We start from the raw sequence: 13,075 nt of genomic DNA, 5'->3' as shown, positions 1-13,075 counted from the left end.
AGAACCAGAACTAGAACCAGTTACCTCTGGAACTAGAACCAGTTACCTCTGGAACTAGAACCAGTTACCTCTGGAACTAGAACCAGTTACCTCAGGAACCAGAACCAGAACTAGAACCAGTTACCTCTGGAACTAGAACCAGTTACCTCTGGAACTAGAACCAGTTACCTCTGGAACCAGGACCAGTTACCTCAGGAACCAGAACCAGAACTAGAACCAGTTACCTCTGGAACTAGAACCAGTTACCTCTGGAACCAGGACCAGTTACCTCTGGAACCAGGACCAGTTACCTCAGGAACCAGAACCAGAACTAGAACCAGTTACCTCTATAACCAGAACCAGAACTAGAACCGGTTACCTCTGGAACTAGAACCAGAACCAGTTACCTCAGGAACCAGAACCAGATACCTCAGGAACCAGAACCAGATACCTCTGGAACCAGAACCAGTTACCTCAGGAACCAGGACCAGAACTAGAACCAGTTACCTCTGGAACCAGGACCAGTTACCTCAGGAACCAGAACCAGATACCTCAGGAACCAGAACCAGTTACCTCCACTGTTTGGACCAGAGCTGGAACGCCGAGCAGAACCGATGTTGGTGAAGCCCGACCCAGAACTGGTTCTGTCTGGTTTAGTTGGAACAGAACCGGTCCTGCGTTAACAGAGAAGAAGTGCTGATACTCACTCTTCTTCTGGGCTGCTGCTCAGATGTCCTCGCTCCGTTTTCCTCTTCTGTGGTTTTGCGTTCTTCTTCTTCTTCTTCTTCTTGTCTTCCTCAGTTGAACCCATTCTGCTGCTCTTCTTCTTCTTCTTCTCTTTCTCCTTCTTGGTGTTGAGGTTCGTTTCCTCAGCTTCTAGAGCTTCCTGTTGGCCTGGAGAGATTGTTGCCATGGCGATGCCCACATGGTCTTCATCTTCCTGCTGTGATGTCATCTCTTCCATCATCTTCTTCTTCTTCTTCTTGTGGTCATGTGTTGGTCCATCAGGAGGAAGGCAGATGATTTCCTCTTCTCTCCCTTCTGTCTTCTTCTGAGTGTTGAGGTCAACAGCAGCAGGAGGTTCCTCCCCAAGTCTCTTCTTCTTCTTCTTCTTCTTCTTGTCTTTTTCCTGCATCAGTTCAGCAATGGGAGGAAGGATGATTTCCTCTTCCTCACCTGTGGCTCTCTTCTTCTTCTTTGCCTTTGTTTGGAGCTGCTCCTCTTCCTCAGGAGGGCTGAGGCTGACTGGAGCCAGATGTTCCAGCTGACCTCCTGGCCTCCTCCTCTTCCTCCTCTGATCTTCAGTCACTCCATCCACACGATGAAGGCTCAGCTCCTCCTCCTTGTTTCTCCTCCGGGATCGACCTGGCGCCGCCATGATGCCTGGAAGCAAAGGTCACAAGATCAGCACCAGAACTGGTGGTACCACCCAGAACCAAGCGGTCTGGGGTACCACTGAGCCCGATCCAGTTCTGGTCCATCTGATCTTCTCTCTAAGGTCTTCCTCAGCGGTTTTCCCTGATAATCTGCTCGGGTTTTAGCCTCACCGCCGAACTTCAGTTCCCCCCGTGTTTCTGGCGGTTCGGAACCCAGTATGTCCCGGTTGTGTTGATGGAGCAGGATGTGACGTATTCGGGGCGAATGACGTGACTGATTCAGGAACTGGTTCTGCTGCTGTTTCGCCGACACATATTCTTGTTTTAGGGTCTTATTGCGTTTGCAGTTAATTGGATGCAATTTTTCCTTGACTGACAACATTTTGATTTCTCAAAATAAATAGTTTCACACAGTAATAATAAACCACACAGTGGATCCGGTGTTTTAATCTAATGTTTTAAAAGGATAAGAATCCAAATTAACTTTAAGCCTCACCTGTGCTGAGGCATTTTGAGCTCTGCAGAAAGGCAGCGATACGAACCAGCCGATCATCTTCAGATGCAAACAGGAAACAGGAAACATCCACCGGGATATTGGAAAGGTGACGAAATGTTTTTTCACAACTTCTAAAAACCTTCTGATGCGTTTCTGGCCTCAGATAAACCACCTAAACCCGAACAGTTACAGTTTTTATTTTTAAGTAAGTAATAAATGTGAATTTGTTCCGCGGTGATGTAGATTCTCTCCATTTGTTTCCTGTTTTCTTTTTCATCCAGCCATTGTTTCATACAAACAGATTAAGATTCTAATCAGATTTTATGTATCAGAATCACAAACATCTTATTCCATCCAAGGCCTCCACCGTTGGATAAAAACCTCCGGTGGTTCATGAACTTTCATCTCGACATTACAACTGACCGTAAATTACTGGCTAAAACTGGGTTCAAGCGGACCGGAACCAGAACCGGGTCCGTGTTACCAGTTGATCACCCATCGATGATCAGAACTTTAAATAGGTCAAAGGTCACAAACTTAAGTTTTAATCTTACCGACTGAAAACACGCCGCGCTCCACGCTGCTGCGGCTTGTTTACTTCCTGAATGAGCTCAGCGCATGCGCGGAGAGCTTTTAAGCGTCATGACGTTCGGCGGCGTCATTTTTAATCAGTTACTATCAACGGTAGAAACAAAACCTCTGACTGCCAGAAGTTTAATGAATCTGTGTTGGAGGTTTTGTCAAAACATGAATTCCTAATTTGTCACAGATTATCATATAAATCAGTTAATATTTGGTTCATAGGATCATCTGTCCAGATTATGTTCATCCCGGTATTAAAGTCTCAGAGGATTTTAACTTCAAGAAATGAGAGAAAATGTATTTATTCATTTATTTCTGCTACAGTTAAAAATAACTGCTTATGTTTTTACTATTATAGTCACTGATAATTAAAGAATGAGATCAACCAGTCAGAGTTTAATCCAGCAGCTTGTCCTCTTGGTGTCCCTTTAATTAATCTGCTCACTGGGTAGACCGGGCTTTTGATAGACCAGTGTTAGGGTAGGCTGCCTACACAAATAATGGGTAGGCAGCCTACCCCAGTCCTGCTCTACCTTGGGCAGGGCAGTGTCTGGGTACCCGAATGTGGAGAACCTTCATCACTGAGTGTAGAACCTGCTGAGAGTCTGAGTGAATAAAACACAAACACAATTTATTAAGGAAGTGTTAATTTTAATAATTGGAACATTTCTGCAAATGTGGAGAAAGCACTGCTCCTGTTTGACTACAGTACCCATAATGCTCTGCTGGGGTTTTGTGGCAGGACAGGAGCAAATCCTGAACTCAGAGAGATATGATCTCTGTGTTCGTGGTTTCATCTGCTGACTCGGCGGGTTCTCTACCTTCCTCAGGACCTCCAGGTTCTGGATCCAGCAAGACACTCAGAGGAACATGGGGAGTCCTGTGATGACCTCAGTCTTCAGGGGTCCAGGTGCCCACAGCAACTACCTTCAATCAGTTAGTGACATCTGAAGATCCGACTCACAGGAGACCCCAGACTTCGTCAATCAATGACATAGATGATGGTGAGAGCATCCAGATAGCTCCTAGTCCTGATCTTCCTCACTGCCTGTCAGCAGCATTGATGCTCTCTGTTCATCAATCCTCCTGGATTGGACTCTCTCAACCAGACTGAAGAAGTTCTCCTGATCCTCAGGAACTGGACTGGCAGCATCGTCCAGGTGAGGGAGAGAGCACCTCTGGTCTTCCAGATTGCATACAGGCAGATGGTCAAAAACCACTAATCCATTAAAACAGGGGTGTTGATCTCCAGTCCTGCAGCCTTTAGATGTTTCTCTGCTGAACCACCTGAACAGAATAATCAGGTCATTAAGGCTCTGGAGACCTTGATCCACAGCAGGAGGAGGAAATGAAGCCGTTTCATTCCAGTGTTTTTACCTGTGGCTCATCTAAAGCCTGCAGGACAGCAGAGGGCTGGAGTCTGACTCCTGTGCATTAAAGGTTCTGAGTCCTGGCTGGTCTCTGTCACGCTAACCTGAGACCAGTCTGTACCAGGATACACCTGTCACCTGTTATGTAGATGGTGCCTGGGAGTGGATCAGCATATGGTAGAAGACCGAACTCAGAACCAGCGCCTCTCCAGCACTGCAGGCCCACAGTGGGCGGGTTCTGGGTCAGGGAGCGGGCTGGTCGTTAGCGCTGAGACTCCAGGATCAGGTCCAACATGGCCTCCAGCTCCTCCACACACAACAGGTGACAATGTCACACCTGAGCCAGAGCAGGTGTCCAGACTGCCAGAATCTCCTGCATCTGACCCAGGGACCTTTTCGGCCCGGGAACCTTCTGGACCAGAACCAGTTAAAGAGAACCATGTGACCTTCCAGCTGCTGCCTACCTTGTTCTTGGAGCTGCTGGTTCTGGTTCTGTACCTCAGCACAGATCCCAGGCTCTGACTCCAAAGTTTACTGTGCTTTGAATTGTCCTCAGAACCAGAACCAGCACCAGAACCTGCTTCCAGATTTCTGGACCTCTGGCCCACAGAGCTGTTGCAGTGTGGAACCACGGCTCTGATGCTGCCATTGTGCAAAGACGCGGACGAGGAGGAGAGACTTCTGTCCGCCATGTTGGAGTGGTGAAGGTGGGGGGGAGCTACACCTGGAAGGAGGGAGGGAAACAGGAAGTGAGACACCTTCTTCTTCCTGTGTGAGAGCGAGGGATGAGCAGAGGAGTCAAGGAGAGAAATCGTTCCACCTGGATGACACCTGTGTCACCTGTCTGGTCACTATGGTTACTGATGCAGGAACCGTATGACTTGAAGTGTTTCATCTTATCTGGCCTTAACTTTATCCACATCTCACCCTTCAAAGGTCGGGACCTTCAAATCCAGGCCCTTTAAGACAGGGAAGGACTTTTGGTGAATCCAGATGGTCACCATGGTTACAGGGTTAATTTCAAGGGAAATGAAAAGTTATCGTAGCTCATATTAATTCAGATTCTTCAGTTATTACAGATGGTGAAGGATCTCCTGTAGCAGTCTGTGTTACAGTGAATCTGAAGAGGCCTCTGACTGAAGACGCTGTGCTTTCACCACAGTCTGGTGCAGAGGACGGTCCGGGTCGGCCAGAACTTCCTTCATTTTATCAAGAATCTTTCTTTGCATCGTCTCCTGGAGAGGTTCCACAGTCAGAACCAGATCAGAACCAGAACCAGATCAGAACCAGCCTTCTTTATCACCCTGCTGAGGCTCTTCAGGTCCCTGGTTCTGGTTCTGTTGTCTCAACAGATGACCGCAGAAGAGATGCCGCTCTCACCAACTGATCAACTCTGAGGTTTTTATGTTCCACTTCTTCTCCCATGATGGAAACAAAGTTCGACCTTTGACCCTGTTCCTCCTGAAATCAATCGTTTGTTTCGTTTACATTCAAAATTGAGATTATGATGATCAGTCTGTCTAAACCAAATCTTCCTTAAATTAAGTGAGAATTCTGTATTTGTGCCACATCTGGTCCAAATGCCGTATTTATAGAAATGTGGCGACGTTTTCTTTCCACCGGACCGTATGGAAAGAACATCCGATGTCGGCCATGTCCGTTAACTGGTCCGGACCAAATTGTCATGATTTATAGTTCGGTGAGAGAAGACGCAGGCAGACCCAAGATGAAGGTGAAGAAATTATGAATTTAATGATGAAAGCTCAAAAACGGTCCAACACAGCAGAGAGTTTAGCACACAGCTAATACCGGTAGCTACTGATACACAGAGGACTGAAAACGAGAGCTAACGCTAACCAGGCCTGTACAGTTCAACTGGAGAGCAGAGAACGTAAGACGTGCGACAGGAGACAAAGGACACAGGCGGACTTAAATACACAGGGAGGGTAATCAGGAAAACTAGACACAGCTGGATCAATCAGCAGGGAGGACAAGGACACAGAAAAACCAAGAAATAAATACACAACAACACAGATCGTAACATAAATGCTCACCCACACTTTACCCAGAGCAGATCATTTTTGCTCAGGTCGAAAATTAATTGCCCGAAACGTTTTTTATTGTTTTTTTTTTTATTTTTTCGTCCAAAAGCCAATCAGCCATCAGGAGCCATATGTGTCGATGGCTGCTGATGGTTTTCAGGTCTCTGTTGGCTGTTGAAATTCATTTTTGTCTGCTAAATAAAAGCACATTAAAGTTTAATCATGGTGCTTTTCATTTTGTTTTTAATGCCAAAATATTGTCATCAGTCCGGCTGGTTATCTGTCTCACGCAGAAATCTCTTTCCCGCACAATTAGCGGAACAGCAAACATAATTGCGCCTTTTGGCTTCAGTCCCAGAGCAGAACGCGGCGCTGCGCCGTGACGTGACGATGGAACCATGAGTTTGTCCTGCTGCTCCAGTTGGTATTGCTGGAGGATATTTGACATCTATTTTATTATAATACGTTTTTACTCTTCCAAATATTTGACCAGTCATGATTTTTGTCATATCTATCCATCTTCGACATTATCGTGCGTATTTTGCAGTTGCAATAAATCGGTGAGCAGAGGGCCCTGCGGCTGTACGCAGCGTGAGATTTTCCTTTAAGAAAAAAAAGGAAAAGATTCATTAGATCTTTTTTTATTATCCAACCCTCTTTAAAAATGTGGAGGAAAAAATATCTTTTGTGTCAAAACATCATGTACATAGCTCTCCTCTAGATGGGGGTTGGGAACGCCAAAGCCTAAATCTTATTGATCAGTTTACTTTTATTTATCGGCTTGGCGCTTTTTCTGTGAGCTAAAACTGAATGAGCGGAGTTTGAATCTCCCTGTAGTTCTAACAGCGGTCGTTTGGATCCCGCCTGAGCTTTTTACCGTGAGCGGTTCTGACGGGTCACCCGGTTGGACAACTGTTTAACCCGCTAATTACTCGCGTCAAAAAGCATCGGACGCTTCAAGTTGGACGCGTGTGCAGCACTTTGTCTGGTTTCTGTCCATGTCTGTGTGGAGCGTCGGACGCGCTCGACGCTTCAAAGGCTCAAAAAGGTTCAAATCGCGCCGGGCTAGATGCTCGAAACGAGCCACAGCGGTTCTGGACGCGCCTCCAAATAGACTGCGTGGAAACCAGACGCGCCTGACGCACACACACCATAAGACTGCCGGTTTAATAGTTAAATCTAGTTGAAACGTTTGCCAAAAGAGTAGAAATTAATCAACATTGTTGCTTCACCTCCTCTGGATGTCTGACACACCACCTGAACATGGGAATCTCTGTCCTCCAATCACACGTTTTGTTTTCATGGCTTTATTATTTAGCATTAAAAATATAGCTCCGCTGTTTTAGTGGGCCGTGCGCATTACGCATGTGTGGCCTGTATTTGTGTGGTTTAGGTTTGTGCTGGTTTTCCACGCACATGAGGACGTTGGAGATGTGGTTGTGCTCTTGTGGGTCAGGTGCAGTGACAGTGTTGTTCTACTTCCGATAACATCCTGCAGGCGTTGCTGGGTGAGCAGTTACTTAAGTGTGTATCTGAACTGTGTTTTGATCACGTATGTCAGGGTGTGTATGAATATTTGCACCACATGCCTGAAAAGTTACTGTTTCACAAAGAAACTGGACCCATTTAATAGCCAGCAATCGGCAGCGTATGGTAGAACCAGCAGCTTCCTTCAGGTGAGAGGAGATCACTGCAGGACAAATTGTGACAAACCCAGAGCTGATTGACATCATGTCCACCGAGCAAGTATTCAAAATGACGAAACACCTCATGGCCCCCCACCTCAAAAATGAATCCGGTGTTCCGCCGGCTGCTGTATTGTGCCTGCAAGTATGTTGCATGTTTATGTTAATTAGGTGAATTTATTACTAGATAATTTTTTAATTTTCCAGATCACATAGTATCATTTATAACTAACGCAAAAAATAAACAGTCAATCCAGGCGATAGGCAAAGATTGGCCTCATGGTGATCGGTATCGGAATCGGCAGCAAAAAACCTGATCAGAGCATCACTAGTGGAAACATTTAAATCTTAGTTTGACTTTTATTCTTTTTCTCTTTTGCTCTCGATGAAGGCGGACGCTTTTTCCCTCTCCTCCCTGCCCTTGCCTGCCCTGCTTGCTGATTTAGTCTTTTTCCATATTTTTGGAGCCTTTCTTTGCACATCATCCAAATCTACAAATTATGGATCTGGTCAACTGATCTCTCAATGCAATAGATGAAATTTTTGATGAGAAGTCTGGGCACAGAGAGCCTCTTGTCCTGCGAGACAGACCCGAAGGGATTCACCCTGGATTTATTCATGATAACAGGATTTCTGCTGTTCGGAGCTTGTGGATCCCTGGATTATTGATAATTTTGTGACAGATTTGGCCGAACTAGCAAACACTTGGTGTAGACAGAGATGAGGACTCTAAAACTCACTAAAGGGATGGAGTCGATCTTGGAGAAGCTGCTGGTTTCGGTTCAGTGGAATGACCAAACTAATTTGGATGTTTGGAACTGATAATTTTAATCAGAAGAAGAAGAATTAAAATCTTTTGGCTCGTTTTATTCTCTCTTCTGCCCGGATTCCTTGATGTCGTCATTGTTTCAGCTGAACCATAAAGACAAAGACAAACGTTTTCCAAGTCCAAAACATAACATTTATTATACGAACAACTAATGAAACTGACAAAACTCAATAAAATCACAGACCAGCATCCAATTCAATATTTACCTCACTCCGCTGACATCCACACACCAGGACAAACTTACGGGGAACCATTTCACCGACGCACCGTTCCCCGGATACAGCATCACGGGTAAACCTGGAGCGATCTGAGGTTAAGGTTCTGGGTCCAATACTTAAAGGGAGGGCGTGTTTCCCTTCTCTGCTGTATTCTAATCAGGGGACTGTCCTTAGCCAAGTTCATTTATATCTAGTCGACTATGTTCCAGTAAAAATCTGTTTTTAAGATCAAAGAAGTGTTATTTTCTTTTGAATGGAGACAGATGTTTTTATGGCTCTGTCCCAGAGGAAGCTCTACTCTGCTCACAGGACCAGATTGTTTTACACCAGCTGTTNAATTTTGCCAGATCACATAGTATCATTTATAACTAACGCGAAAAATAAACAGTCAATCCAGGCGATAGGCAAAGATCGGCCTCATGGTGATCGGTATCGGAATCGGCAGCAAAAAACCTGATCAGAGCATCACTAGTGGAAACATTTAAATCTTAGTTTGACTTTTATTCTTTTTCTCTCTTGCTCTCGATGAAGGCGGACATTTTTCCCTCTCCTCCCTCCCTGCCCATGTCTGCCCTGCTTGCTCTGGTTTTCTCTTTTTCTATATTTTTGGAGCCATTCTTTGCACATCATCCAAATCTACAAATTATGTATCTGGTCAACTGATCTCTCAATGCAATGGATCAAATTTCCGACGAGAAGTCTGGGCACAGGAGAGCCTCTTGTCCTGTGGGACAGACCCGGTGGGTCACCCTGGATTTATTGTGATAACAGGATTTCTGCTGTTTGGAGCTTGTGGATTCCTGGATTATTGACAATTTTGTGACAGACTTGGTCGAACTAGCAAACAGTCTGTTGGTGTGGACAGAGACGAGGACTCTAAATCTCACTAACGGGATGGAATCGATCTTGGAGAAGTTGCTAGTTTTGGTTCAGTGGAACGACCAAACTAATTTGGATGTTTGGAACTGATAATTTTAATCAGAAGAAAAAGAATTAAAATCTTTTGGCTCGTTTTATTCTCTCTTCTTCCTGGATTCCTTGATGTCGTCATTTTATCAGCTGAACCATAAAGACAAAGACAAACGTTTTCCAAGTCCAAAACATAAACAACATTTATTAGACGAACAACTAATGAAACTGACAAAACTCAATAAAATCACAAACCAGCATCCAATTCAATATTTACTTCACTCCACAGACATCCACACACCAAGACTTACAGGGAACCATTTCACCGACGTTCCCCGGAGACAGCATCACGGGTAACCCTGGAGCGATCTGAAGTTAAGGTTCTGGGTCCAATACTTAAAGGAGGGCGTGTTTCCCTTCTCTGCTGTATTCAAATTAGGGGACTGTCCTTAGCTAGTTCATTAAATCTACTCAACTATGTTCCAGTAAAAACCTGTTTTTAAGATCAAAGTGTTATTTTCTTTTGAATGAAGACAGATGTTTTTATGGCCCTGTCCCAGAGGAAGCTCTACTCTGTTCACAGGACCAGGTTGTTTTACACCAGCTGTTAAATCTTATCAGTGGTCAGAAGGTTAAAGTCACACAGAGCCACGACCCCCTGTGAGTGTCTGCTCAGTCCAGAGAGACTAGCTGTGTTTTAAATTATAGAGAACTACAAGCTAAGTTATTTTAATTCAACTTAGTGTAATATGTTTCAATAGAACTATCCTACTGAAGAGATTACGCTGTTTGAACTATGGATATAATTTGGAGTGAATTTTCTTATTTAAAACACTATTAAATTTATCTAATATTGAACATATGGTTAAGTTTTAGAACTAGCATATTTTAAATGTATTTTCTTAACAGAACAGAGATGTATCGGAGATACTTTAAGGAAGATTGACATTCTGTTTCTGAATTGGCTTTCCCCGTGTGGCCTTGGAAGGGCTGCATATCTCTAATCTCCTTGAAGATATGTAAACATAACGCTCCTTCCCTCCTCACCCCCTCCTGTTTCCATGGAGTTGCGAAGCAACGTGGGTTCATGGCCCTTTGACGTCACCGCCTTCACTCATGTCTTTGTTTTGTCTGAATGTTGCCATTTGCCCTAATGTGTCCTTTCCTCTTTTTTGTTTTAGGTGGAGTACTCCCTATTTAACCCAGAAAAGGATTATTTTAGTTTATGAATAATATCAGAAACTGTAGAGATTCACTAATTAGAAATGGAATTAGATACTTAGCAACCCTGAACAGGAGCACTTAGTTTACATACTTTACAACATTAGTTTTCTTTCCTTTGGTTTGTTATTTGGTTTGTATTTCCCTTTAACTCATGTAAAGCACTTTGAACTGCCTTGTTGCTGAAAATGTGCTACATAAATAAAATTACTTTACCTTTTATGGGTCTCAATAATTTGTTTACTGAGAAAAACAAATCTGAGTCACTCAGTCAGTTTTGGTCCTGCAGCTTCAACACATTAAAAACTTTTTAAACACATTTTACATTTCACTGTAACTTTTCTGACCCCAAAATGGGTCTTAAAAGACCCCCAGTTTATGGTAACCAGTAAGGAGGCGGGGATTAGTCCCTGGCTAATCACGGTTTCTATGGAAACCAGAGAGAGGCTGGCAAAGGCTGCACACGCGCGCGCGTGCGCACACACACACACACACACACACACTGCTCTACTGTCCACTGAGCCACTGCTGGCTGGGTCTCATACTCAGAACCAGAACTGAACCTGCAGAACCAGGCAGGTTAATGGACCAGAACCAGAACCAGNTCCAACTGAACAGCCGCCATGTATTGGAGCTTGAGGTCATCCAGTGTAATTTATTAATCTGTTCCCAGTCTTCAGTTGTGATTAATAAATGTCCTTCTTTTACCCACTTGTTTCTTATGTAGTCTGTATCACCTTGTTTAGACAATAGAATACCATTATACAAAATGGAAACAAGTTTTTTGCATGAACCTGATTTCAACAAGGACAGAAACATTAAAAAGTCCTGGTTTGGCCGTATCCCAATTGTCACATGTATGTTGGTTGAAATAGGACCTGCAGATATCTAAAGAAGTCGTCCTTCTCCAACCCTTTGGACCTCTGGAGTTCCTCAAAACTCTGAAACACACCCTTCCGGGTAAATGTATGGTAGGTGGTTAATCCCTTTTGGATCCATCCTCCAAATCTTCCATCAGTCTTATTTGGTTTAAAAGCTGAGTCAAAGGCACACCATCTGAGTATTCTTATCTGGTTACCCAATTTACACATTTTAACGACCTTATTCCAAGAATCCAGCATGGTGTGTAATATTGACCCATGTGGTATACTCAGCCCCTCTGGTAGGTCCTTGTCCATTAATATATATAATAAAGGTGTTCCTCCTACTGTTGCTCTTTCCACCTTGCATTGTAAGATGGAGAACACAGACAGACACTGGTCTTAATTGAGCTGCAAGGTAATAAACCTGTAGATTAGGAAGACCTAGCCCACCTTTCTCTTTCCTAACTGCAGCGTACTATATCTCACTCTTGCCTTTTTCCCCTGCCAGACATACTGAGATATTATTCTTTCCCACTCTATGAAACGCCTATCTGATATCAGAATAGGTAGACACTGAAACATATATAGGAGGCGCGGGAGAATGTTCATTCTGACCGACTCAACTCGAGTGTAAATTTGAAAAAGGAATCAGACTCCATCTTTTCATGTCTGATCTCAGATTTGAAATTAGGGGCCCATAATTGACTTCAAAAATCCTGGAAAAATCCTTGGGCAATGTGACCCCTAAATATTTTATGGATTCTGCTTCCCATTTCCAATTGTAGAGGCTCCTAATATTGCTTTGTGGGTTATAGTTAAATGTTAAAACCTGAGTCTTGGTAACGTTTATCTTGTAGCCTGAAAGTGAACCATATTCCTCGATCGCTCCCATAAGTACATGTAGGGTTTTAGCTGGGTTTGCTATGGTCAACAGTAAATCATCTGCGAACAGTGACAACTTTTGTTCTCCGGATGCCATATGAACTCCAGTTATGTCCGTCCTCCGTCTGATCCACTGACCTAGAGGCTCAATGAAGAGGGCAAAGAGGAGTGGAGAAACACAGCATCCCTGCCTTGTACCCCTTTCCAGAGTGAAGCGGTCAGATAGGTCTCCATTAATTTTTATCCTAGCGGATGGTCTATCATATAAAGATGCGATTACATCTATTATGGTCTGGTGGAACCCAAACCTGGACATAACTTTGTAGAGAAAAGACCATCTGACTGAATCAAAAGTCTTCTCTGCATCCAGACTCAATACAAGAGTCTCTATTTTTTGATGGGTTACATGATTTAAAATATGCAGGGTTTTCCTGATGTTATCCTGAGTCTGTCTCTGCCTGATGAAGCCTGTTTGGTCTTTATGGATTATCACTGGGAGGATGTCTTCCAATCTCTGTGCGATTATGGCAGTAAATAATTTGTAATCAATATTTAACACACTTATTGGCCGATAATTTCCGCATTCCTCCTTATCTTTTCCCTCCTTAGGGATTAGTGAAATG

General features: G+C 43.9%; 1 protein-coding gene and 2 long non-coding RNA genes across 3 annotated transcripts in view; 1 reads left to right on the top strand and 2 right to left on the bottom strand.

Moving 5' to 3' along the window:
- Nucleotides 1–2,483, bottom strand: part of LOC103156306 (transcription termination factor 1) — a 6,079-nt gene extending 3,596 nt beyond the window's left edge. Inside the window, exons 1-2 of the mRNA XM_007578297.2 lie at nt 2,406–2,483; nt 687–1,362 (exon numbers count right to left, since the gene is read on the bottom strand). Coding sequence (XP_007578359.1) covers nt 687–1,357 — 671 coding nt within the window. The 5' untranslated portion in view covers nt 1,358–1,362; nt 2,406–2,483. The remainder of the gene's footprint in view (nt 1–686; nt 1,363–2,405) is intronic.
- LOC107833874 (uncharacterized) overlaps nt 1–8,657 on the bottom strand; it is an 18,892-nt gene extending 10,235 nt beyond the window's left edge. The window contains exons 1-3 of the long non-coding RNA XR_001659650.1: nt 8,580–8,657; nt 6,292–6,293; nt 4,242–4,249 (exon numbers count right to left, since the gene is read on the bottom strand). This is a non-coding gene — a long non-coding RNA (uncharacterized LOC107833874). The remainder of the gene's footprint in view (nt 1–4,241; nt 4,250–6,291; nt 6,294–8,579) is intronic.
- Nucleotides 1–12,678, top strand: part of LOC107833873 (uncharacterized) — a 15,901-nt gene extending 3,223 nt beyond the window's left edge. The window contains exons 2-3 of the long non-coding RNA XR_001659649.1: nt 11,521–11,532; nt 12,668–12,678. This is a non-coding gene — a long non-coding RNA (uncharacterized LOC107833873). The remainder of the gene's footprint in view (nt 1–11,520; nt 11,533–12,667) is intronic.
- Nucleotides 12,679–13,075: the final 397 nt, after the last annotated feature.

This window comes from Poecilia formosa, unplaced genomic scaffold, assembly GCF_000485575.1.
Source record: "Poecilia formosa unplaced genomic scaffold, Poecilia_formosa-5.1.2 Scaffold473, whole genome shotgun sequence".
Taxonomy (NCBI): Eukaryota; Metazoa; Chordata; class Actinopteri; order Cyprinodontiformes; family Poeciliidae; genus Poecilia; species Poecilia formosa.
The sequence above is the reverse complement of the archived record's forward strand: the minus strand, read 5'-3'. Positions and strand labels throughout refer to the sequence as shown.